The following is a 26158-nucleotide window of genomic DNA, read 5'->3' on the forward strand; positions in this document are numbered from 1 at the left end:
TAACTAACGCTATATAAGTATCAGTTTCTGTACTTTATTGGTATGCGAAACTTCCGGAACCCGTCTTCCGGCAAGATTTTGGAAGCGCGCAAGCGCTATTTTTTTGTGTGTGCGGCAGCGCCCCGCCCCGCCATTGCGCGCGTGGTGGCCGCCGTGGCGGTGGTGGTGCGCCGGCGCCGGGCACGGGGTGTGCGCGCGCGGCCGCTCCCCGCACGACGCGGCGCTGCCCCGGGCCGTGGGGAACGCCGAGGGCGCCGGCGGCCGTGACGCGTGGTCCGGTGCGGTGCGGGCGGCGGCCCCCCCGGCGCCGTGCTGTGTGTGGGTTGCTTTTAACTAACGCTATATAAGTATCAGTTTCTGTACTTTATTGGTATGCGAAACTTCCGGAACCCGTCTTCCGGCAAGATTTTGGAAGCGCGCAAGCGCTATTTTTTTGTGTGTGCGGCAGCGCCCCGCCCCGCCATTGCGCGCGTGGTGGCGGTGGTGGTGCGCCGGCGCCGGGCACGGGGTGTGCGCGCGCGGCCGCTCCCCGCACGACGCGGCGCTGCCCCGGGCCGTGGGGAACGCCGAGGGCGCCGGCGGCCGTGACGCGTGGTCCGGTGCGGTGCGGGCGGCGGCCCCCCCGGCGCCGTGCTGTGTGTGGGTTGCTTTTAACTAACGCTATATAAGTATCAGTTTCTGTACTTTATTGGTATGCGAAACTTCCGGAACCCGTCTTCCGGCAAGATTTTGGAAGCGCGCAAGCGCTATTTTTTTTGTGTGTGCGGCAGCGCCCCGCCCCGCCATTGCGCGCGTGGTGGCCGCCGTGGCGGTGGTGGTGCGCCGGCGCCGGGCACGGGGTGTGCGCGCGCGGCCGCTCCCCGCACGACGCGGCGCTGCCCCGGGCCGTGGGGAACGCCGAGGGCGCCGGCGGCCGTGACGCGTGGTCCGGTGCGGTGCGGGCGGCGGCCCCCCCGGCGCCGTGCTGTGTGTGGGTTGCTTTTAACTAACGCTATATAAGTATCAGTTTCTGTACTTTATTGGTATGCGAAACTTCCGGAACCCGTCTTCCGGCAAGATTTTGGAAGCGCGCAAGCGCTATTTTTTTTGTGTGTGCGGCAGCGCCCCGCCCCGCCATTGCGCGCGTGGTGGCCGCCGTGGCGGTGGTGGTGCGCCGGCGCCGGGCACGGGGTGTGGTGTAGCGAGGGGTGGCGAGTCGTGGGGCTGTGGGCCAGGATGGGTTTTACATTGTGCAGCGTTGTGTGGTGCTTTGGTGAGCGCTTTTCGCTATTTAGGGGAGTATGGGGGGGCGGGCTTGGGAGGGAATGAAAGTTTTTTTTTTGTGGGTGATTTGAGGAGATAATAGGGTTTGAGAGAATGAGGTGTATGGGAAGCAGTGGAAGTGTTTGCTTCAGTGAATTTGCGTTGATGTCGTTGCGACGGCGGCTGGTGTTTTCGGGGCGGGGAGAGAATTTTCTGTTTTTGGTGTTTGTGAGGTTTTCTTCTGGCGGACAGCCTTTTTCAGATTCGACGGAGTGTGGAGTTGAGCAGGCTGAAGGGGCGCTGCTATTGCTGAAAGAATGGACTGTGATGCGGTGTTTTGATACCGGTAAAGATTCGCGAAGGTTTGATCCTTGCGGGGGGGGCGGGGCGAAGAGAGAGGAACTGGGGTTGTTTGACTTTTGAGTCTGGCAATATTGTGCATTGATGTTCTGTGTGCTGTGACGTTTTTTTGTTGCTTTTAACGAGGTTAGGTGTTGAGGCGGTCCAGAGGACGTTTGACTGTGAATATGGCGGGGCGGTTTCTGTTGCACAGCTGATTGTTGGGGTGATCGCGTGGTGTTCTTGTGGCTACTGCCAACTTCTTGTTAGTGTTTTAAAGAGGCGTGTGCTTGGTGTTGTGCAGTGTATTTTGTGACAAGGGAGCCGTCGCACGTTTGAGTGTGCTGTGTACTGTCTTTGGATGCGGAAAAATAGCGGGTGGGGGTTGTTGCGTTTCAAGGAATGTGCTAGTGGGTCCCAAAGCGCATTTTCCCATGGATCATGTCTTTTCCACGGCTGCCAAATAGGACTAGCTGACGGCCGCAATGCTTATCGTACAAAGGGGGCGACAGCAGTGCGCTTACAATGGGAACGGGCAACTGCTGCGTGTCCTCGCTTTCTCGTCGGTCGAGAAGGCAATATTCATTCAAGTTTCTCTCTCTGTTTCCTGCTTTCTCTGTGATCACGTGGGTAGCTTCGTGGAGATAGTCGCTGCAGAACCGAAGGGGTAAGCGGACTTTGTATCCACATCGCAAGGAACGCTAGTGAAACAGAACATCAAGGTAAGGCCGGATCTCTACAAAAGACGCCACAGAAATGCTCGACATCAGCTGTGAGAGCATTTTGTTTGACGACGTGGCCGTTAACGATATTCCGGCCTATCGTCCTGTTCAAGTGAGGAACACAAGTGGATCTCCACTGCTGGTGAAACTCACCACCACCAGCCCAGTCGTTCAGATTCAGCTTTGCAATGAAAACTATGAAGCGATCAAGCGCGTAGGCTTTGCTGACACTCTCTCCGTCTACAGCGAAGCATTTGATCTCGTGGGCCTCATCTCATCTATTGAATTGGCGCCTTTCGAGGAAAAGGACCTTGTCGTGTGGTTTCGCGCTGATGCGGCCATGTTTTCACACCTCGTGAAGGGTTCGCAGCCTGTTCCTTACACTGGATCCCTGCAGCTCACTGTGGCAAATCCAGCACCGGCGTCTCACCTCGGAAACGCACCGAAAGTAGACGGAGAAAAGAGGGTAGGAGCGCAGCAGCCGGCTGCCGCCTGCATCACGATACCGTTTCGAGCAAACGTGTATGTGTCCTGTTTGAAACTCTCATCCACTGAACTGCATATCACCATGGCTCCGAACAAAACCCAGGTGACCGACTTTGTCGTCACTAACATGTCCTGCCAGCCGGTGTACTTTGCCATCCGCGATCAAGCTATGCCGCTACGTGGTCTTGATGTTGCACTGTACGAGTCTGATAAATTCGAAGAACCAAAGTTAGGTCACCGACTTCTGCTGGACAGCTACGCATACATGACTTTTTCGTTGATCCTGCGATCCTCCACGGCTAGCTCCACTGCGCAGCAGCAGTACCACACCGTCTTTCAGTGCGACAACCTGCGCGATAATCGCAATACGACACTCTTGTATGTGAGTGTCAACGTGGTGGCGGAATCGCAAGGTGACCTCGTCGCGTTTCACGACACATCTGTGAATTTCGGTGATGTGTATCGCGGCACTAAAGCGATGGCGACCATTCGGGCTCAAAGCCTCGATGACCGCGAGGAGGCGGTACTGAGACTTGGCGACGTGGATCGGAGAAAATGCGAGGGAAAAGTGTCGCTGATGAAGGGTAACGCCGCCGTTGACGAGATGACAATCGGGTCGCAGAAAGGAAATCAGCTCAACACCGTCACATTAATGTACCAACCTTTCTATGACGGCGACAGCAAGGACGAATCAAAGATAAAGTTCGATGTGGAGCTTTTGGTTGTTTCGGCTGATCGTGGTCACAGCCAGCGCGTGGTCATCCGGTGCGCCGCCGTTCTGTACACGAGTAACATAGTAGTGTCGCAGCGGTCCGTCAACTTTGGCGACTGCCAAGTCGGGCAGAGCAAGCGCTTTACGCTGCAGATCGAAAACCGTTCGCCATTGCCAGGGCAAATCGTGGTACAGCTGCGCAGCAAAATCATTCGAATCGAAGGCGTCTCGACCCCGCAGAAGCTTGCTGGCCGTGAGCTGAAGGAGGAGTTCTCTGTAGCACCGTCTGCATCGCTCCCGATAACGTTGCGAATCACCCCGCAGCGTGTCAATCCAATGTACCGCAAGCAGCTGACAATCATCAACGCGTCTAATCCGGCGGAGGACCGGCAAGTGATCAACATAGAGGCGAATAATATGGCACCGCTTGACGCTAAGCTGCACGATGAGCTGTATTCGTGGAAATGCGACCTTGGCAATATCGACAGTACCAACAGTCGAAGAGGCCCGTCAACACTGTGGGCTATTTCAGGGGTACCACTGATTGTTCCGTACAGTGTGCAGTCAAAGGTGGATTACAAGGTGGTGCTGAATCTGTGCTCCTCGTGCCCTGAGATTGAGGTGTTTTACTCGTCCGATGCAGTGGTCTGTGATCAGCTGGGAACGATTGCGGCAGAGATGCGCTCATTTTGCGTTTACGGCGAGAGCGAGGATGCCAGTCACCTCACAAATGAGGCGGCAGAGCAGCTTTTCACCGCGCGCGAGGAGCTGCTGCGACTCTTGAACGAGACGTCGCACAGTATTACGAACCGCATCACGTTGGAGCCATTGGTGTCGATAAAGGCGTACGTGCTGATTATTCGCACAGCCTCTCCCACAGAGCCGCTGACGAAGGAGGACGGTATTTCGATAGCGGTGGACGGAATTGAGGCGCCGCGCTTTGTGCGACTGTCGTATCGACTTTGCGGCACGTCGTTTGAGTTGAATGGGCAAAAGACAAAGAATTTCGGCGAGGTGAACATTGGCGTGAAGAAGACGACAAAGCTGCCAATAGTGAACCGTTGCAATTCGTTTTTGTACCTTCATCTGTCGAAATCGCGTTCCGTGACAGCCGAGCATATTCGCATGGAAAACAGCGACAAGCGGTCCATCTTTCTCACGATTCGTCCCTACGCGTCGCGCGAGATTGAGCTAACTCTGTACCCTGGCATCAAGGGTGTATTTCAGGAAAAGATTCGCGTTTCGAACATACTGAATATCAAGAACACAATAACCATGACACTCAAGGCGACGGTGATCAAGGCAGATACGTTCGAAATCAGCCCAGATTCATGGACGTTCGAGATGCTGGTCCCTTCCTCGTCAAGCGTGCCAGCGCTCATGGCATCATCACCGCCGTTTCTGAAGGCAGAAGACGCCACTGCCGCCGGGAATGCTCGCGTGGGTGCAAAGTTCACCGTGTCAAACACGAGTAACGCGCGCCGGCAAATTGTTGTTCGTTTGGACCTGAATAGCACTGCCGCAGCAAACGGCGTGAGCGCAGCGAACCCCTACTTGTCATTTGCGGGTGTAAAGGTGGCGGTGCAGCTGGACATGATGCTGAGTGGGGCGACTTCTGTCTCGGCACGAAAGCTGGAGGAGCAAATCGAAAAGCTAGAGCAGAAGCTGAAGATTTACGTGCGGAAAAATAAGACTGAGAAGGCCGAAAGCGCAATGCGCAAGATTGAGGCATACAGACTGGCGTTGAAGGGGGAAGAGGTCGACCTGACTGCCCTGGAAGCAGCGCAGTCGGGCATACAAAGCGCTACCGATCACGAGCTCTCGGAGAGCGAGGATGACAGCAGCGGCGCAGCGCTGCAGGTGTGGAGGAACAAAACGCAACAGGGTGACATTGTGCAGCTGCTGCGCCGCGAGGGCGTTGCGTTGCCATCAATGGACACCGGCGAGTCCGTCATAATCACGTTGTTCCTCGTGTGTAAACGTTTCGTGGAGGAGTCGATCCCAGTGTCACAGACCCAGACAATGAACCTGCTCTTCTATGAGGCGCGAGATCAGGAGGCAAACCGCATTATCCCGATCGACTTGATCCTGCTGCGCACACCTGGCGATGCCGCGACACAACAGCTGCTCGCCGTTCCATCCGTTGGAGCAACATCGCAGACGGTGTTGCCTCTTCCTGCAGCCGCGTCTGCTGTCGTCGTGCCGTCGGCGTCTCCGTCGCTACCGTCGCCGTTGCACCAGGACAGCGAGTCGTTGCAGGTCTCGCCCGATAACGCCACGGTCGTGTCCGCGTTTCCATCTGCCGGCGCCTTGCAAAGTGGAGGCGCTCTTCCTGGTAGCAGTGGAGCGGCTTCTCGCGCTTTGCAGAGCCGTCCACCGCCATGCATCCGCCTCCTTACAGCAGGCTCCCACCCTGGCCACAGCGATGGATGCCCTCAAGCCACCTTTATGGGGCACCCCTTGATTGTCCTGCGCAACTGCATCGTGAATGACCAGACCGAGTTCAGCTTTATGGTGAAGGCAAACACGAACACCACGATCGTGGTTCTCGAGCCGCGGCGATGCGGCGGCAGCGTTGCAGCGGTGCTGGATGCGCGCTTCAAACTCTTTCCTCGAAACGGCCACGTGCGTCAGCAGGAGCCGCTGCGCATTGTCGTGGAGTGCACGGCGCGGAGCGTTGGCCCCCAAAAGTACTTTATTCCTGTGAAGAACATCTGCAACGCTGCCGACGTGCAGTACCTCACGGTCGAGATGAATCCGACGGAGGAGACCGAGATGCTGACGACGGAGCCGAAGGAGCTGCTGTTCCGCGACGTCATTACACCATGCGCGGCGTCGCAGCTGGAGACGCAGCTTGTGCTGATCCGCTGCCGCTTCTCCTTCCCGCATGCCCTCATCGTGCGCACCAACAAACCGTCGCAGCTGGCTCTCTTCGAGGATGCGTCCTGCACGGTGCCGCTGCTGCACCCGATACGCCATATCTTCGTGAAGGAGACAGTGCGTGTGTACGTGCAGCTCCGCCCTGGCGCACGATACGTTGATCCGTGCGCGCGGCAGATCCGCGCTGGTGTTCTCGTGGAGGCGGTGGCACCGAATCCCGTCGTGTCGAGCACCGCGTACTGTGTGGTGGGCAAGGCGATTCTGCGCGCGATGGCGTGCGTTGGCAGTGGACTTTTCGAAGTGCCACAGGGAAGCCTCGACCTGGGGTGCGTGGCGCCAACGCAGGACTATGTCAGAACGCATTTCACGGTGCGAAACACCTCCCACACGTTCGCTTTGCGCGTTGCGCTCGTGCCGTCATCGCCGCTGCTGGAGGTTGCGGAGGAGACGTCCGCTGGCAACGAAATTGTGGTGGCTCCTCTTCAGGAGCACATGGTTCCCATACTAGTTCATCTCCCAGCACCTGGCCTCACGCGTGAGTTTGTCGACGTGATGAACTGCAGCAGTTCGCAGGAGCCAATGCGGGTGTCGCTGTCTGCACTACGTATGAATGACGGCATCGTGCAGGTGGACCCGCCCGCCAACACGCGGCTGGCCTTCCCAGTCGCCGCGGTGGTGCGAGGTGAGCAAGGGAGGCAGCTGCATCTTCATCAGCCTGTTTCGTACTCGGTAACGCTGGCAAACCACCATAGCCACCGCGAGGTGGTCCTGGCAACGACAACTGCCGTCCACGCGTCGTGCGCGCTGCCGCTGTGGTTCCACACGCCGGACGAGGAGTCAAAGGTGCGTGCTGCCTTTGAAGAGGAACAGCGTCATGCGCTGGAGGCGGCGGACGACTCGCCGACGTCGACGCCGGGGCAGACGAGTGAGCCGCGCGCGGGGACGGTCGCGCCGACCACGACACCGGTGGCCGACCAGCCGCCGGCGATGTACACGAGGGGCCGTGTGGAGCTGAAGGCGAACCACACCCAGATCGTCACATGGACGTTGACGAGCTTACCCATGCTCACGTCAGAGGAGGTGGCGGCGGTGCTGCAGTATCAGATGGTGACTATAACGACGACGCTGCAGGTGTACGTGACATACACGGCGCACTCTGCACGCGCTGGCGCAGCGGCAGGTGGGTGGCAGCCCTACTCTTCCGGGGCAATGTCGCAGGGAGGTTGGTATCGCGGGCCAACTGCGGGGCAATGCGTTCTGCTCGTCCCCATCACGCTGTCGCTGGCAATGAGTGAGGGCAGGGCGGAGCCGGCGGTGGTGAGCTTGGGGCTTGTGGGTAAGGCGACATCGATGCCAACCTCTCCCAGCTCTTCGGCTTCCTCCGTGTCGTTGTCCAACGAGGAGCACGATGCTGCACCGGAGCACGGATTCGATGCCTTCGCCAGCGGCAGGGAGGAGGAGATGGTCCTCGCGGCGCGCCAGCGGCGCCGTCGTCGTTTGTGCGTCTCGAAACTGCGCCGTCCGCGAAACCACACCTTCAGCGCCTTCGCCTCCAAGTCGGGCCTCCAGCCGTCGTCGAGCCACAACATGGTTGTTTCGTTCCGGCTTATCAACTTATCGGCCGTCATACCGCTGCCGCTCAAGGTGGAGTGCCCGCCTGTGGTGCGGTTCTCTCAGACGCGCCTGACGATCCCGCCAGGGGAGAGCACGGTTGTCCAGGCGGCGTTGAACATGAAGCTCATCGCGACGCAAGGGACGTTCCGTTACGAGGCCTTCTTCGTGAACGAATGGAATCCGGAGAACGACATAGCGGTCTGCATCACGGGGCAGTACTACTGGAAGGTGTTTCAGGTGCTGCGGGCCGACACGCAAGAGGAGGTGCGCGAGTCGCTCACACTGGCGCCACTGCGCGTGGAGCCGTCGCTGCGGGTGCCGCTCGCCGAGATGAAGTTGAACTTTGTCGCGACAGAGCCGGACGTTGAGTTCGATATGCACCTGCAGTCCAACCCCCAGCTGGACGGCCTACTGGAGCTTCTGCTGTTGCACTACGACGCTACCTCAGCAGTGCGGCACCTGAGCTTCCGCTCAGACATCATGACACCAACCTCCCCGGCCGCCACGAGCGTTGCAGGCGGGGTAGCAGCCGCCAGCGTCGTGCAGGGAAGCGCTGGCGCGGCGGTGGCTGGGATGACGAGCCTCACCGCAAGCGTCACCGGTCCTCCAGCCAGCTGTAGTACAATCGCCGTGGCCGCAGCAGGGGCTGGGGCTGGGCTGGGCGGCGGGCCCGCCACGTCCGGGTCAGCCAACCCGAGCATTGGCCCGCCTAGCGGGGGCACGCCTGGCAACCTGCAGCCCGGAACCCCGTCAGGAGTCGCGGCGACAGCGACAGCGACAGGGTTTCCAGCGCTCAGTGCGACCAGCGCCGTGCTGCCAGTCGACGAGTTTTTCGGCGCGACGGGGACCACCCCGACCGGTATTGCGAGTGGAGCTTCCATCGCTGCTGCAGCCGAGATCAAAGCGAGGCCGCGCAAGACGGGTGCCAGCAGTACTGCAGGCACGGTTAGCACGGCTAACGGCGGCGCAGCAGCTGCAGCCACACCCTCGCAGACGCTGCGGCTCCGCTGCCTGCTGCGTAGTGGTGACTTGAGCTCGCTTGTCTCTCTCTTCTACGGCTACCGAAAGGCGCGCGCGGCCGGCACTTCAGCACAGATGACCACCGCCACAACAAGTACGAAAGGCACCGGTGCCGGTGTGGCGACCACGAGCTCGACTGTAGCGGCGCCGCTGGCCCCACCGGACATCACGGCATCGGAGACTGCAGGTGGGAGCTGCAACGCCGGCGCCGTTACCTGGACGTACGACCGGATTGCAGAGCTGGAGCGGCGCAACGCGTCTCTGGCGTCGAACAACGTGTGGCTTGGCACCGTTGTCGTGGAGAACCCTTTCACAGAGGCGGAGGAGGTGCAGGTTTACAGCACGCTGGCGCCATTTCGCACCTTCTCGGCGCCGTCGAAGGTGATGCTAAGGCCCTGCCGAGTGAGCGTGGAGTCGGTACGGCGGCCGAGCGCCCGCGCCACCGCTACACAGGCCTCCACGCACCGCGGGACACCTCAGGTGGGCTATGTGGGTGAGATCAGCATAACGAACGAGTTTGACGTGTACGTAGCCGAGCTCTCGGTTGTGGTTCTCGTCCACGAGCGCCTCGCTGTGCCCCTGCACATCGACGTGCGTGGAGGATGCCGCTATGCGGTGGACACGGTATCGCCTGATGCAGCAGCGGGTGCAACACCGTCCCTGCCTGATGCAGCGCTTGAGGACGAGGAGGGCACTGAGACGGACATCCGCCCAACATCCACCTTCAGCGCGTCACCGCGGCCAGGAGTGCCGGTTGCCACGTCGTTCCTGACGGAACCCGCCGCAGACGGGGCCCGGCCGGTGTCGCTACCTCACTGCATACACCTCGCCCCTCACGAGACCGTCGTGGTGACGGTGGCGATTCGCCCAGTGGATGTGCGAACACTTGGACCAACCCCCATGTCACCGACGACTGCCGTCCCCACCGCTCTGCCGACGCCGCTGTCGCTGCCTTCGCTGGAGGAATTTGTGTCCGTAGTGTTGGTAGACGAGAACGCCCCGTTCAGCTACGTTGTGAGCCGTGTGAGCATCGTGACGCCGACGAGTGGGGCAGAGGCGCTGCCCAACATGGTGCTCAGCTCTGTCACCACCACCAGCAACAGGGCGGCGGCGGCCACCAGTGTTGCCGCTGCGTCCGGCGCGAGCACGAAGGACGGAGAGGCGGAAGCTCGCCCCAGCGCAGCGCTTCCTCCAGCCGCGCACCGGGATGACTTGACCAGGCCACTGGTGACGCCTTCGGCCACGTTGTCAGGTGAGGGGCCGACGATGGTACTGACGACGTCGACAACATTGGAGGAGGCACCGCAGCAGCTCAGTCTCTCCAGAAACAAGCAGGTGCCTGACCTGGCCTTCGCCGGTGGTACTGCAGCAGCGGCAGAGACGGGCGAGACAGAGGCGGCGCCTGAAGCCGAGGTGCTGCTGCCACCGCGAGGTAGCACGCCATGTGACTCAGAGGGCGCGGCAGAGGGGCTGTTGGTGTCCCTTGCTGGCGCAATCACGACGTTGGCGCCGTCGCTTGCAGCCGCGCCGCGTCAGTGGGTGTTGTCCCTTCGCAACTGCCACGCGTTGCCCGGGTGTGGAGGGGCGTATCTCTTCAACTTCTCTGTTCCGCGTGACGACACGTACGAGCCGAACATCCTTATCACGAATAACGCACCAGACAGGATGGTGCGGTACACAGTGCAGGCGATCTCGCAGAGCCCGCAGGTGTGGCTGCTCCTTACCACGACGACGGGGGTACTGGAGGCGGGCGAGACGCAGCCGCTGCGGTTGCAGGTGCTGTCGTCCGAGGTAGGCTCCTTCGTCGGGTACGTGGCCATCACGAACACCTTTGATGCCCGCGAGGTAGTATACCTGCGCCTGAACGCAGAGGTGTTTGTGCCCGGCACGGCCGAAGGCTTCTTTGACGTCGTTGCCATGAGCGATGACCATCGCCTCGCCACCACTAACGCGGGGCACAGCGTGTACATGGGCGCGTTGTACGGTGCCGGTACCAGCCGTGCGCTGATGGCGCTGGAGATCGTGAACAAGGGCAGTGTGGCGCTGGAGTTCCCCGTGTCGGTGGTGCATCCGATGCGGCAGGAGTTGCGGCCCATCCCCCAGAGCGTCTGGTACGGCACGGCGGTGTCGGCGTCGGGGCACCGTCGCAGGCACGTCGCCTCAGGGATACTGCCTCAACGCATTGCCGTGAACGACGATGGAAGCGCGGCTCCACTGACGTTGCCTCGATCGTCACGTGCTGCGCTGGATCAGCAGGTGGACCCGACGGCAGTCGGGGCTGCCACCGGAACAGTAGCAACGCAGAAGGGTGCCGCTGATGGTAGTGTGCGCACCGCCGGCGGTATCGAGGAAGCCTTGTACACGACACAGCCGTTTGGCCAGCCGAAGCCACTTCTGTCGCCTCACCACCCCAGTCTTCACTATCAACGCAGCGGAGTGCGCCCCGGCACTGGCGTGGCGGCTGTGCCGACGTCTACTGCCCTATCTTCGACCGCCAGCACCTCTGCCTCCCCGTTTGAGGGTAAGCTGATTGTGTGCCAGATCCACGGCGTCCCCACACGCACAGGCCAGAGGTACTTCGTCGTCGACCCGCGCTCCCGCATGCGGCTGGCCTTTGTTCTCAGCTGCAACGCACTTCACGACATCCCGGAGGGGTACGGGGTGTTTGGCCAGACCGATGTGGTGTTCCGCTGCAAGCAGGCCCGCGACGCTCGATTTAGCTTCAACGTGAAGTTCGAGGCGTACCGACCCACGTTTGCCGTGGCGCTTGAGTACGACATGGACGCAGCGGAGGGGTCTGCTGCAAGCACAGGCGCCGTCGCCGCGCTGAGGTCGGAGGCGGTTTTGAGCTCCGGGGACGCGTTGGAGGCTGTTGACGGCAGCGCACCCGCCAAGGCATCTGCTGCCCCATTTCTGTCATCTTCGCTACCACCGGCCTCGGCGGCGACGTCACGCTGGGCCGAGGTGCCGGTGGCCGTGACGAATCTGAGCCGCAGCCACACGCAGGTGTTCGTGCTGTACACGCAGTCGGAGGTGCTCTCGCTGTCGGTCCCCGGTGCGGGGGCGACGGCTCACAGCGTGTGCGCCGGCAGCACGCTGCTTCCGCCGCTTTCTGGTGCCGCCGCGGAGGACGACGGGTACGGCGCTGTCGCTGCTGCGGGCAGTAGTGGCGGCCCTGCCTTCGCTCCTTCCGGGGTGGAGATAGGTGTGGGCCCGCAGTCCGTCGGCGTCTTTACTGTTCGTCTCGATCGGCTGAGAGCAGAGGCGCTCCTGAAGTTCGACAAGGACGAGTCGATGCTGGCCCGCCCCGCGTTGTGCGAGCACGCGTTCCTGTACAATAAAGGCAACCCTCGCGAGCGGGTGCAGCTGCTGTTCCGGCAGCAGGCGCTGCTGGCGCAGCCACAGCGCCAAGCTCGCGCAGCTGCTGGGGGCTCCTTGGCAGTCGAGCCTGTATCTGCGAAGCTGGCAGATGCCAAGCCGGTGAAGGGTGGCGGCCAACACTTCCGCGAGCGCAACATTTTGGGCTTTGCGCAGCGCTTCTCCGCAGTCATGACGTCGCTGACGGATCGCGTGCCGTTCCTGACGCGGCCAGAGGACATGGCAGAGTCGGTGAGGTCGCACAGGAGTGCGGGAGGCAGCAGCAGCACCGGTGTGGGTGGTGGAGGCGGTGGCAGCGGGGCAGCAAGCACCACCGGGGGAGATGGCGTGGGCAGCGTCGCGAATGCGGGGGCCGCAGTGGTGCGGGTTTCCGCAGGCACCGCAGCGTTCACAGTGGCCGGCGTCACCAGCAGCGTTGCCTCGTCGAGTTTCCACGGAAAGCATCGCCCCACTGGCAGGAACCAGCGTAGCCGCCGAGACAGAGATAGTGGCCCTGTTGCACATCGGGGTAACACACACCGCTCCAGGCAAGGTGATTCTTTCCGTGACGACACATCCGATGGCGGCACTGCGAGCGGCAGCAGTGGCACCACCACCACCACCACCACCACAAGCAGTTACTCCAGTGATGTGGCCGACAGCGATGACTTCGCGAGCGAGATTGCAGAGGTGGCGGCCGACCGCACACTGGACAGCCCGCTCACGGAGGACAACTTCGACCAGCCGTCGCGCGATGGCTGCAACGATGCTAGCGACATCGCAGTAGGGGAGGCGATCAGGGAGAGCGGCGAGAGCGCTACGACCGGATGTCCCATAGAGGTCCACAACAGTAGCGACGGGACGTCTGGTGACCTTGCCTCTCATGCGTTATTCCGCTCGTCGTTCCACCCATGCATGCGTAGCAGTGAAGGCCCTATCAGCTCGGTGGCCGCGTCGTCCTTCTCATCTCTGCTGCCTTTAGGGACACCACTGGCGCGCTCGAGCAGCGTCGGCAGCCATCCCAGCAACGAAGACCTCCACTGGTACGACACCCTCATCACATTGCACGACTTGTTGGTGGAGTTGACGTGGCTGTGTGATGAGCTCCTCTTTTACGGGATTCTGCTCCGCAATTCTCGCCATGTGGAGGCGTGCATGGCCTTTCTCATCGCCGCTGTCACGCAGCATCCTGTGATGGTGGCGTGGCGTCGGCGCCGCGGCAGCACCGGTCGCTCTCGTAAGTACGACATCTTTGGACAGTTCCTTGAAACTCTCGACGCCCTCCCGCGTCTTTCCTCCACGTCGTCCTCTTCCAGCTCCTAACGGGCCACGGCAGGCCTGTGGGAGTGGTCGAGCGAGGAATGCGGTGGCGGTGATGCGTGACGCCGCGCTGTCTCCCTTTCGTCCTGTATGTGTGATGTATGCCGGGTTTCTGTCTCGGGCTCCCCACCCTTTTCTCGTCTCTTGCACGAAAGTGATGTTCATGGGAGCAACACACGCCCGCGCACCCTCGCCCGTCTGTCTGTATCGCGTGCATGGGCTAAACAGTGTCGTGGGTGGTGAGGGCGCTTGGCGTGTTGCTCCGTTGGTGTGATGCTGCTTGCTGCTTGCTCCGTTGGTGTGATGGTGCTGCTGCGTGCTGTCCGGGACCATCTGTCTCGGTGTCTCGGCCTCTCTTCTCTTTTGTGGATGTCTCTCGTCGACGGCGCTTTGGGCGTTCCTCCGCCACCGAAAACAGAAAATATACCGACGCGCTCACATGCCCTTCCGACGCGCGTTTCGGCGGGGGCGGGAGGGGAGGCGGATCGCAACCCTCCAGGCTGTGACTTGTCCCACCCCACTCTTCAACATGTGCCGCTTGCGGAGGTGCAGGTCACCAACCCCCCTGCCAGCCTTCTTGCCGCTGTGTGCGTGTGTGTGTGTGTAGTGCATGCGCTGCTTCTTCCACCTCCTCCCTCTCTGGCCATTCTTCTTCCGTGTGCTCAAACCACGTCCACATCACTGCCTCCCTGCTTTCGGTGTCAGAGCAGAGCCCGCCCCCCCCCCCCCTCCCCCCTACACACACACACACCGCGCCTCCTGTGCTCACCACCCCTCTTTCTTCCCCTCGCTTCACATGTCCACTGCAGCGGACCGGCAGGCGTTTCTCCGCCTCATGGGGCTGACGGACGCCGACGTCACCGACCCTGATCACCAACCCTGCACCATGCTCCACTCGCAGACCTCCTCTAGCCACAACGTGACTGACAAGGTGCCTCGCGGAGCCAAGTACAACTCGCCGACCACGTCATCTGTCGCCGGCCTTTCCCACTCTGCGTCCCTCGGTGGCGATGCGATCCAGTTCTCGCTCATGAACACCACGAACACCCTCCGCGACACCTCACCGATCGTCGCTAGCGGGCCGCCGTCGTCGCGGACTCTCTTCTCTGCACCACGCAGTGTGCATTGGGAGGAGGAGAGCATCGCCACGACGTCACACTCATCGCAGCTGCCACAGCGAGCAGGTGCATCAGGCTGCACCGCCGCTGTCATCGGTGAGGAGCTGAAGGACGTTGGGAACCGCTCCTTCGAGGCCGGTGCCTTTCGCGAGGCTGTTCAGCACTACACAGCCGCCATCGATGCCTTGGCTGCCAGCACTACACATAGCGGCGCGGAGGTGCTGCTGCTCAGCGCGTTGTACAGCAACCGCTCTGCCGCTTACTTGCAGGCAGCGCACCAGATGCCCACCGTCGAGGATGCCTATGCGCGTGCGTTGTGCGATGCGGACCGAACTGTGTCGCTGCGCACGTCATGGTTCAAGGGGTATGCGAGGCAGGGCGACGTCTACTTCAAGCTGAAGCGCTACGGCGCCGCGGCGGAGGCGTACGAGATGGCGCTGCAACTGGACCCGCGTAACAAAATCCTGATGAACGCACTCTCAGAATCCCGCCAGCGCGCAAGGCACAGTGCTAGGGAAGAGCTGGAGCTACGCCGCACAATACGCTCGACCACAAGCACGACTTCGTCGCTCGCGTCGACCGGGACCGCTCAAGCCGGCAGCAGCACATGCGCTGAGGGCGACCCCCGCAGCGGTGCGGCAGCGTCGCAGCAGGGGCAGACACTAAGCGACGTGTACGATGGCGGTCGTCGTCGCAGTGGCCAGTCACAGCAGTTGTGGGACGCACTGAAGCACGAGGTGGAGGCGACAGTGCACGAAGCCACCGGTGATGCCTATAGACTGCAGCAGCTTGAGCGGTTCCGGGCGCGGTGCAGCAAGGGAGCTACGCCAACGGCACGGCAGGCCGCAGAGAGGAAGACTTATGTGAAGGATGCGACTGCCTCGGCTTCCGGTGCACCGGCCTCTGAGCCGATGCGGGAGGCGTCTGTTTCGGGGTCTCGGTTTAGCGCTGCAACAAGGCCGGATGTCGACGTGGGCACCGCTGCTGCAGCCGCTGCGGCGGAGCGCCGCCATGTGCCGTCTGTTTCGCCGTTCACCGCCACGTCTCTGTCGTCTGAGCCTCATCTACCGCCGCGTCGCCGCCACTCTGCCTCGCTTGCCGCTGGCGGCCATGCGGCGGCCATTGCCGCCTTCGATGGGCCCGTGAAGAATGCTCGCGACGTGCCGTACGAGTTTTCCAGCGCGGCCGCCTCCGCGTATCAGCAGCGGCTGCTCGAGGACTTTCGCAAGCGCAAGGCGACGAAACAATGAGGCTGCAGGGGTGGTGGTGGTGGTGGGGGTGTTGATACGGCGAGGGGAGGGGGGCAACCGCGGTTGCGGACATTGGCGGCAGTCACCAGCGCCCCTCCCCTCCTCCGCCTCCCACGCCTTGTCTGTCTGCTTGACGCCAGCGGTGTTCAGCGCCTACTTCTCTTCCTCCTGCGCATACTCGCCTGCCCGTGCGGGTGGGGGAGAGGGAGGCGTGCCGATGTACAGCCAACATGAACGCCGCACGGTGGGGAGGGGGAGGGGAGTCCTCGCTGTGCGGGTATTGAGCACCTTTTCATTTGTTTTGGGTGGGGAGGGGGCTGCGCGCACATGCACGCGTGCGTGTTTGCGCCTGCCTTCCCACACCTTTCACTACCATGGGGTTATGGACTCTCCATTCATCCACATCGAGGCCTATGTATCTCAGCGTCTTTCTCTATTTCTTTCTACATGTCTGCGTGTCTATGTCTGTCGGGGTCCCCGTGTGCGTCTATGTGCGTGCATCGAGCGCAACCCACCGCCCCCCCCCTGCGCCCACCACCGGGTGTGCGCGTGTGGGTGCGTGTGCCGTTCCGGAGCAGCTCCGCGGCCGATGGTGCGTCTGGTCTGGCCAAACGGGAAACAAAACGCGGTGGCGGGCGTCGGTGCGGACGCTGGCGCGCCTAATGCACTCGTCCTCGCGCTAGCCATGCCAGCCTTTCAACCTCACTAGTGCGAAGGCGGGAGGCCTTGTTATGCGGACGTGCGTGGACGCGCCCTTGCCCCCGGCCATCGGCCTCGTGGGATGGAGGCGTGCGTACGCCGCGGCTGCCCTGCCCTCGCCAATCTCGCGCATGACTTCCACGGATGGCTCCTCCCCTTTACCTGCTTGACTTGACCCCCAAACCTCGTTGTCCATGCGCTGGCCTCCCTCGCTCATGGCGCCCGCACTCGTAGATACGCCCTCCCCCCACACACGAACCGGCGGGGCGTGAGACGGATGGCAGTGGCCAAGCAGCCGTACTACAACTGCGTCGAGCGCACGCTGTTGGTTGCGCTGTGCTTGCAGTCTTTTGCCTCCGAGGTGACAGAGGGGTGCGCCGTGCCAGAGGTGGAGCTGGTGCCACCCGACGCGGGCACCGGTGCCCCGCCGCCTTCATTCCTCGTCCCCCCTGCCACCCCCCACGCAGCGTTGCGGTGTCACCCGCTGCGGCTGCAGTGGAGCAGCGGGGACGAATGCTTCATTGAGGGGTCATGCGACAGCACTCGCGTGTCCTTCTGGCTTGCAGCGGCACACCAGCCCGACGACCCCCTCTCGACGCAGCTACTTAGCGAATACATGGCGTTCTTCTGCTCTCACGGCGCCGCCACCGGTGCACTGCCGATCCTTCGCTGCACCCCGGTGCGAAGGACGTCGACAGGGAAACCGGGAGCAGTTGCGGCGGGCCAACCCATCTACGACGTGTCGTTCTTAGTGCTGGCCGAGCACGTGTACGAGTACGGCCGGCAGCGCCTGGCGCGGTGGATACTGACATTCGTCGAGGAGGTCGAGGCCGCCGTTGCGAACTTAAAAGTGGCGCTGAACGCCAGGCGGCGCGCAGCTGCGCAGGAGTTTTTCGCACTACCTGCGTAGGCAGACGGACAGCAGCGGGGTGGGGGCAAGGGGACGGTGGATTAATGTTCATGTGTGTGCGCATGTGCACACTCCCTGTTAACCGTGTGTCTCAGCCCCGATCCCTTCCCCATGTGGAGCTCGCGGTGGATGAAGAACTCGAACGCGCGCACGACGGCGGCGACAGGCACCTCAGCCCTGATGTGCTGGTACGCGCTCCACCCGCGCCGTCCGTCTCTCTCCAACACCTCGTTGTTTTCCCCTAGGGCCGATCTCTTCGTGTTTCGTTGCTGTAGCTTCCCTCGTGCACGCGGTCTCCGACTGCCACCGGGTGGTGGATGCGCCACTGCGACGTGCCGACTCTGTTAAACGGAATCGAAGTACCGGGTCGAGGCAGTGTGTTCGCACGCCGCCCCGTTTGGTGGACGTGCATGCTTTCCTCACGCCCGCACGCGCGCCGCCTGCGCCGAGGTGTCCTCGATCTGGGCAAAATCATCTTCCAGAGCAGGCGGGTGGGCCCATGGCCCTTCGGCGGTGCGGTGGTGCACGACACGCACGCCATGCGCATCTCTGCTGCTCTTCTTTTTCCTCTACGCTCTGTGCCCCGGATGACGAGGGGGGGGCACACATCTCCGTGCGCGGCATCACGCGGTCCGGTGGCGCCCCCCTCTCTCCCTGCCAATGCCGAACCACTTTTGGCGGTGACAGGGTGAGGTGCCGACGACGTGGGGAGGTCCGAGCGACGTATCGCTACGGATGTCGGCGGTCAGGCCCTGGCTAGCATTGCACCGAAGCCACCCGAGTCCGTGCACGCCTTTGTGCCATCCGTGCTATAAGGCAGGGTGGCGGCGTGACTCGGAGCGTATCCGACCCCCGCCCCTCACACTGTCCAGTGGTGGTGCGGGGAGCCCGTGTGCCGCCGCGAGGGGGATGCACCAGGCGGCGACCTGCGGCGCGGGTGTGTGGGTAGAGTGTGAGGCAGGGGCCGCGCTCTCGGATGGCTGAGTAGGCGCATTGTGCTGTAGCGCGTGTGTCTAGCGCTGCCTTCGACCTCGCGACGGGTGCCCATGGCAGGGCCGGAGGCTCGAGAGCGGCGGCGCACTTGTGTTGTATGGCAGAGAAATGGGCACACGCTGAGGAAAACAACGAGTGAGACATACGTAGTCGGCTTGCTGACAGTGGTGCTGGACACACCTCTCGATGACACGTGACTTGTGCACCGCAGGGCGGACAGCGACACTGCGCGCTGTGCTGGTCAGCACACACACCGCTCATGCTACGCCTCCATCTCCCTTCTTCTGCCTGTGTTTTACTTTGCGTGTCACGGCGTTGGCTCTCGTGCTCGACACGCCAGCGCTCTCTCCCCCACACGCGCACGCACACCTCCTTTTCCTCTGCCTTGCATACGACGCGGCGCACCGCTGGACCCCGAAGTCCTCGACGCACACACGTTCAAGGACGCGTGAGCAACGCCCCACACTCCCGACCACTGCCGGTGCTTCTTGGCTTTTGTGTTCCTCTCTCCGCTCAGGTTTCCATGTCGGAGGAGCTTATCGTGCAGTGGGCGAAGCGTGTCTCGGACGCTGAGGAGGAGCTCCATCGAATGGAGGAGGACATCAACGCCGTCAAGCAGCAGCGCAAGCTGCTCAAGACGGAGATTCGAAAATACGAAGACGTCGTGGCGAGCGAGAAGTGCGACCTCCTCACCTCGCTAGAGAGGGTGGAGGCGCAGGCGAAGGATTTGGGTGCCCAGTGCGAGGCGACGCTAACAGAGAAGGACCGTGTGGAGGCGGAGTACATGGCCACCTTGGACGCCTACGAGAACCTGCACTTCCTTGTGCGCGAGATCAAGGATGCCGAGGAGCACCTGCAAAGCCGTGACGACCTTGAGGTTTGTCTGCAGCGCGAGAGCATCACGTGGGCGGAGGAAGAGCACGCGCTCCGCCGTAAGCTTCACCAGCTTCAGCAGCAGCAAGCGCAGGCTCGCCGCGCGCAAGAGGCCGAGCTGCGCGAGCTAGAGGCCCAGCTTTCGAACGTCGAGCAACGTCAGCGCGACGAAAGGGCAGGGCGGTGCGTAGAGGTGGCTCAAGCGGCCCGCCGCGTGGTGCAGAGCAGTCGTCAGCCGACGCCCGCGTCACCCAAGCCCGTCACGTCAGCCGAGGAAGACGCCTTCGTGAGTGCCAACGCGGGCGGTGCAATGCCCATCAGATCTGCGCCGCTCAAGTCGTGCTTGAAGACTCCCGTCAGTGGCAGCACAAGCGGCAGCACAGCAACTACGGCCCCCCGCCCCACCACCGCCGCCTCAGCGCCGGTGAGCCGCTGCGCCTCGCAGTCGTTGGTGTCCGACGCTGCCGTGAGCGGCGTACAGCGGCAAGGAGTCGATGGAGGTGATCAGCCGTCGCTGCGGTTGCTGCAGGAGATGCGTGCCTACTCGTACGGGGCACCATGCAAGGCCGGCGCTCGCAAGCGCGAGTTCCTGGGAGACGCCACCAACAGTCAGTGATGGGCCCGCTTGTCGCGGCGTTACCCCTGTAACAGAGGCCGCGGAGAGGAGAGGAGAGGAGCGTGAGGGTGAGTGGTTGGGGGTGGCGCATCGCCTTGGCGATACGCACTCACCGGAGCTCACGAAGGCGAAGGTGACACCTCACTGCTCGAGCGCCACGTGCACGAAGTGCAATGCGCAGCCACCATCATCTCTCCTCCTCCCCCCCTCCCCCATGCCATTCCTTTGGTCGCCCCGAGGGCGCCTGCGCGGAGGCCTTCCCCACCACGGTGCGGGGTACTTAGATTGATAGATAGACCCTCTTTGTGCAATGGCGTTGCCCCTGCGCAGGACGGAGGCGTCATGCTTGCCTGTGAGTGCGCGCGCGCGTTGGGGCCGCCTTCCTTCATCGTCCCTGGCCGCACGTACGCATGGCAGCGGCGCGTGCTCGTCTAAGCAAGGTGTGCAACAGCGGAGGTTGTGTAAAGTGGTACGTCGACCCAGAGAAACGAAATGTGAGCACCGTGCCGCCGGCACGCGCGGGCAGAGGGTGCACCGATGTGACCCCTGGCTGCGAGCGCATTGGCCCTGTTGGCTTTGGAGGACTCGTTCTAAACACGGAACCTGCCACTGTGCGTGCTGGCATGCGCATGTATGTGTGTGAATGTGACGGCGCCCTTGCCGACGCACCGGCTTTCCCCTGCTGCGCATCCGCCCTGACAGTTGTGGGACGGTCTCTGCTTGCACTGCACGTGCGCGCTTGCAGAGCGACGTCTTCACGGAATGCCGTTACTCATCGCTGCTTCGGTGCGGCCTCCCCGCCCGCATTTTACTGCGCGCCGTGCCTGCGTGAGCCGCTCAGCGCAGTCGTCGCACCTCTCCGCTACCATCGCCTCGCCCATTGCCTCCCTCTACTCTCCCTCTGCCTGGCTACTGCGCTTTCTTCCGCGTCTGCGCGCGGTGCGGCTCGTCGACTTCACTGCTGCGGGACTGCCCTTCGCTTTGTTGGGGTGGTCGTATGGGCGGCTTGGATTGAGGAGAGAGCGCGGAGCACAGAGGACGTCGCCGGGGCCGATATTCAGCGAGGTGGACTCCCTCGAGCTCGTCAGGTGCCTCCCCTTCCCTCCCCGCATTGAGAGAGACCGCACGCACCGCGAGACACGCTGCATGTCGGAGAGCAGTTGCACGATGACGATGCCCGCACAAGTCCGCAGCCGTAGCGCTGTGCCGTTTGAACTCCAGCGGGTCGCCTCCGTGGACACCCCCCGCACTTGCAACTGCCTGCTAGCTGCCCCCTCCCCGCCCCCGAGCGACCCCGGTGGCTTGTCGGCTCAGTCCTCTGCTGCCCCAGACGGTGCAGAAGTCCAGAGACCGGCGCTCCGCTTCCTCGCTGCCTCATACGAACTGAGGGTTGCCTCTTCGTCGGCTACTGCCCCCGCTCTGACAGAGGCCAGTGACGGGGACAAGGCTGCAGGGCCGAGGCACGTCGGCGAATGTGCGCTCTATCAATGCGTTGCTTCCGGGGATGGGGAGGCGGCGGATCAGACTTCTCTCCATGTGCAGCGCCGCACAGCGGCGCTGCCCGGTGTCTTCGACGCTGTGTCGGTGGCCTCATCATTCTTCAGCACCTCAGCCCTGCTCTCTACCGCCGACGCGCCGCAGTGCATTGTGCTGGCGTGCACGGATGGGAGTGTGCGAGTCCTCAACCCCTTCACGCTCAGCCCCGTAGTGGACCCGCTGCGTGGTCTTCACGCAAAGATGTTGACCAGCTGCACGGCGCTTCACTGTCCCACTCCACACCTCTTGTGCTCAGCCCACACGGGGGCAGTTTATCTGTACTCGCTCGCAGAACGGTGTGTGACGCAGGAGCTGGAGGGGCATGAGTACGACGCGTGGTGCACGGCGATGCTGCCTACTGGTGGATGGTGGCCCGCTGCCCCGGCTTCTCCTCCCAGTGGAGGCTGCAGCGACCACGACGACAATGACGGTGGAGCAGAGGCTGGTCACATGCCCACCAGGGCCAGCACAAGCGCGTTGCTCGCGTCTGGCGGCGACGATGGTTACTGCAAGCTGTATGATACACGCACCAGCCCCAGTCGCGCCGTTAGCCGCTCACGCTTCGATGCCGGCGTGGTTTCCATTACACCTGTGCTGGACACTCTCGACGGCTTGTCGACCGCCCACGCCACACCATATCTACTGGTGGGCTCGTACGACGAGTCCATCTCGCTCGTCGACGTGCGCAGCATGCGGCGTTCTGTGGCGCAGCGCGGCAGGCTTGGCGGAGGCGTGTGGCGCACGTCCCGCTGCCTCCTCCCGCTATGGGACTCCGAGGCTGTCGTGTCGGACGACGTCGGGGCCGTGGCGGGTGACGACGGTAACGTGAACCTGTCGCTTCTGCTGGCCAGCACGAGGACTGATTGCTGCCTCAGTGAGGCGAAGCGGCCGTGCACGATGCAGTCTCTCGCTAACGGGTGGGTCAACACCTCTAACGTTCTTGTGCTGCCGCTGATGCAGCGCGGGGCTGTGCTGCTGCCGTACGACGTGCGAGCCTCTGCGGAGGAGGTGTTCGGTAATGCAGACGTGCCTCTCACGTACTTCTACGGTGAGACTGCGGAGGGCGACTCAGAGGCGGCGCCTGGCGCCCCGCTCGTTCCTACGTTGACAGACAACACCCTGGTGTACGACGCAGCGGTGCTGCGGCCACTCGACTGGATCAACTCCGGTGGCACGGGGACGTTGGCGGACAGATCGGCTGCCATGGTGGCCACCGTTTCCTTCTACGAAAGGCGTATCGACGTATGGACAGTGGCGGCGGGGCAGCCGGGGGAGGGGCGTGACGGCAGACCACCACGCCGCACATCGCACGAACCACTCGACGTAACGAAAGAAGGCGTGTCTTGAGCGCGTCGCCTCCGCCGTCCAACGCGCGGTGTGCGTGCGACCTCACGTGTGTTTCGACTCGCTCATCAGCTGAACGTGTGAGGCTGTGGTGCAAACACCGAAGTAGCCGGGACATACACAGAGAAGGAAGAAGCAGGCCGGGTGAGCGGCGACGGTGCTGGGCGCCCTCTTTACGCTGTGCGTGTGTTATCGCCAGTGCTTTGACGTAGAGGGGCGCCGAGCCCTCCCCTGACGTGCTACTCATCCCTCCCTCCGCTTCTCTTTCTCTGGGCAACACCTTACCACTCACGCAGGGGTCACATGCTGCCTGAGAAGCCATGAACACGTGTCGGCTCGCTACTTCCCGCACCCACAGGCAACGCTCGGCTAAAACGCCTGCGTGCACGCCAATGCGTGTGCCGCCCGCGCCTTGTCACCTCTGCGCAAGGAAGGTGTGATGCGATGAGGTGACGCTGACGCGCTCGGCACCACGTTGGCTATTCTCTTCTTGTTCTTGCTCTGCGTAACGCTTGTGCTGCCGCTGCCGCTGCACCGCGCACCGACCACTTAGTGCAGGGCACCGCCGCGCTGCTACCGTGCCGGCATCATCTTGCATGCGTTCCTTTATCCGCGTCTGTCATCTCCCTTCCTCCTGACCTTTCTCCTCCTGCAGCTGCCACCAAATCTTGCGGTCTCTCACCTGAGGCACACCCCATCGCGGCTGGGTGCCCTCTCGCTTCTATACGCAACCCGCCCCATACCACGTCTGCGCTTTACCCGGCTGGCGCCCCCCCCCCCCACCGCCATCTCGTTTCTGGTGCTCGTCGTCCCCTCACAACTTAGTTGTTGGCTGCTCACCTCTCCGCGTCTGCGGTCCATCACCGCCATCCCCTAGCGCGCGTGCTGGCGTTGAGCCTGCGCGATGCTTCGGCTGTCCGCCTCCCGCCGGTCGATGCAGAACATTCTGCACGACATCCAAGCCGCGGTGGAGTCACGGTCCATCATGGCGACCTCGTCCTTTGCGCAGCGGCGCTCTTTCCTGGTCGCCCTCAGCGAGGAGTTGCACCGCAACAGTGAACACATTATCCGTGCGAACCGGCGCGACTGCGATCTCTTCGGGCAGCAGCAGCAGCAGCGAGGCACGCCATCCGTGACGATACCGCCCACGCTGACGAGCACGAGTGCAGCGGCGAGTCTGCAGCCGTCCTCCTCGCTTCATGGTTGGCACGCTGGGTATCCGCCCTTTCTCGGTCCCCCGGGGCATCGCGTAGGTGACGCACAGGGTGTCTCCGTGGCAGCGGGGAACCCTGCGACCACCACGCCCGTGCTGAATGCCGCTGAAGGCTCTGGCGAGAGCTCACCACGTCGTCAGAATTCGCTCGAGTACGTGGAGAGCGCATCCCTGGCTGGAGGCGTGGACCATAGCAACAGGGGCGGTACTGCCGCAGGTGGTCGTGTGGCAGCCACTCCAGAAGGTGCTGGCCCTGCTCTTGGCGAGACTGCAGCAGGGTCGCGAGCGACGAGCACCCCTGGCACTGCTGCTCCTGTCTCGCCGTCGTGGTGGACTTCCAGGGCGTCGTCAGCATCGCTGCAACTGATGCCGACCGCTGTATCAGGCCATGTCACTCGCACAGAGGCCGGTGGTGGAGGCGGGCATCTTCTCATCACCCCTGACAACCACTTCCTTATATCGCCTCTACGCCTCGACAAGCTGCACACAACCATTGAATACCTGCTCTGCCAGCCTGACCCCATCGCCATCCCGCCCTCTTGCTGGTTGCACGACCCCGCGGAGGGGGGCAGCGGCGCAGCGGCAAATTCGCTACGCGGACAGGGCTCTTTAGGTGCGGCTCCTGGCCATAACTCACCCCCGCTGCCATCGGAGGGAGGGGCACACGCAGGTTGTGGTCGCTGCACGCGGCGAACCGACCGACTCGAGGTCTACGAGCTCTCTGTGCCGCTGGGCATGGTTGGCATCCTCTCCCGATTCCGCCCACGCATCAGCATCGACGCGGTTGCCATGGGCCTCTTTGCCGGCAACACCGTCCTCGTGGATGGTGGGGTGTCGCTCTACTACACTAATATGGCCCTCATGTCGTCAGTGAGGCGTGCGCTGACGACCGCCGGCCTGTCGCCGAGCGCAGTGGTGTGCGTGGAGAGCTACGACGCGGCCCACCACAGCACGAGCGAGTGGCTGCAGCTGTCCGACTACGTGGATCTCGCTGTCGTGTGCGGACCGCCAAAGCTGTACCAGTTCGCCTCTCGTTACTCCACCATCCCGCTGATGCGCGCGACTGGGCAGTTTAGCAGCGTCTACGTGGACCAGAGCGCCTCCTTCGAGGTGGCGCTGGAGGTGATCCTCAACTCCAAGTTTCAGAAGCTTGGCGCTGCCAACGCCGTAACAACGGTCATCGTCCACAGCGACTTTCCGCGCTACACGGAGCTTCTGCTGGCCCTCGCTGCTGAAGGCGCCGTGCTGCTTGGCGATGTCACCGCTCAAGAGCGCGTACCGGACTGCGTGCCGGAGCTCGCGAGTGAGGAGGAGTATCAGGGTCTCTCTCAGTATGGGCTGCGTGATGCTACACGCACGCTGTGCGTCAAGACGGTGGACTCGCTCGCTCAGGCGCTCTTCTTCATTGAGTCCTTCGGCTCCAAGCAGAGCGACTGCATCGTGGCCACAGACCTAGAGGTGTGCGCCACGTACTGCCGGCATGTCGACACGGCTGTCGCCCTGGTGAACGCCTCCACCCGCCTCTCCAGTGGCGTACCGCTCGGCTGCGGCGTCGACTTCGCCATGTCCACCTCGAAGACTCACTGCCGCGGCCCACTGACGGTAGAGATGATGACGACGCGCAAACTTGTTGCTCGAAGTCCCAGCGCCCACCACGGCGCGCTGCGCTGACGTCACCTCAAGGGAGAGAGAGGGCGTGGTTGGCGTCTGGACACCGCTTCCACAGACATGCCGCTCATCGGCGTTCTGAGGTGAAGGGCGTGTGTGCGTGACTCTGTGGGATGGGCAGCATGTGCGCTGCTGTCGATGTATGTCGCTCGCGCTTCAGCGGATTCGCCCCCATACTCGGGCATTGCTTCCCTCAAGCGTCGGGGGATGGACGCTGCTCCCTCCCTTCCGGGTCTCAGCGTCACG

General features: G+C 62.6%; 6 protein-coding genes across 6 annotated transcripts; all 6 read left to right on the top strand.

Annotated features, from left to right (window-relative positions):
* Positions 1-2337: 2337 nt before the first annotated feature.
* On the top strand, positions 2338-13695 carry LMXM_02_0580 (conserved hypothetical protein; the record flags this gene model as incomplete). The annotated part of the gene is made up of 1 exon (XM_003871607.1): positions 2338-13695. The coding sequence occupies one exon, from the start codon at positions 2338-2340 to the stop codon at positions 13693-13695; it is 11358 nt and encodes a 3785-aa protein (XP_003871656.1).
* A 793-nt stretch (positions 13696-14488) lies between these two features.
* LMXM_02_0590 (conserved hypothetical protein) lies at positions 14489-16060 on the top strand (the record flags this gene model as incomplete). The annotated part of the gene is made up of 1 exon (XM_003871608.1): positions 14489-16060. The coding sequence occupies one exon, from the start codon at positions 14489-14491 to the stop codon at positions 16058-16060; it is 1572 nt and encodes a 523-aa protein (XP_003871657.1).
* A 976-nt stretch (positions 16061-17036) lies between these two features.
* Positions 17037-17669, top strand: LMXM_02_0600 (putative ARP2/3 complex subunit; the record flags this gene model as incomplete). The annotated part of the gene is made up of 1 exon (XM_003871609.1): positions 17037-17669. One exon carries the CDS (start codon positions 17037-17039, stop codon positions 17667-17669), a length of 633 nt encoding a protein of 210 aa, XP_003871658.1.
* Positions 17670-19185: 1516 nt separating this feature from the next.
* Positions 19186-20151, top strand: LMXM_02_0610 (conserved hypothetical protein; the record flags this gene model as incomplete). The annotated part of the gene is made up of 1 exon (XM_003871610.1): positions 19186-20151. One exon carries the CDS (start codon positions 19186-19188, stop codon positions 20149-20151), a length of 966 nt encoding a protein of 321 aa, XP_003871659.1.
* A 1146-nt stretch (positions 20152-21297) lies between these two features.
* LMXM_02_0620 (conserved hypothetical protein) lies at positions 21298-23034 on the top strand (the record flags this gene model as incomplete). The annotated part of the gene is made up of 1 exon (XM_003871611.1): positions 21298-23034. One exon carries the CDS (start codon positions 21298-21300, stop codon positions 23032-23034), a length of 1737 nt encoding a protein of 578 aa, XP_003871660.1.
* Positions 23035-23935: 901 nt separating this feature from the next.
* LMXM_02_0630 (gamma-glutamyl phosphate reductase-like protein) lies at positions 23936-25915 on the top strand (the record flags this gene model as incomplete). Its single annotated transcript, XM_003871612.1, has 1 exon — positions 23936-25915. One exon carries the CDS (start codon positions 23936-23938, stop codon positions 25913-25915), a length of 1980 nt encoding a protein of 659 aa, XP_003871661.1.
* Between the last annotated feature and the right edge of the window lie 243 nt (positions 25916-26158).

The sequence above is a fragment of the Leishmania mexicana genome, chromosome 2 (genome assembly GCF_000234665.1).
Source record: "Leishmania mexicana MHOM/GT/2001/U1103 complete genome, chromosome 2".
In the NCBI taxonomy this organism is placed as follows: Eukaryota; Euglenozoa; class Kinetoplastea; order Trypanosomatida; family Trypanosomatidae; genus Leishmania; species Leishmania mexicana.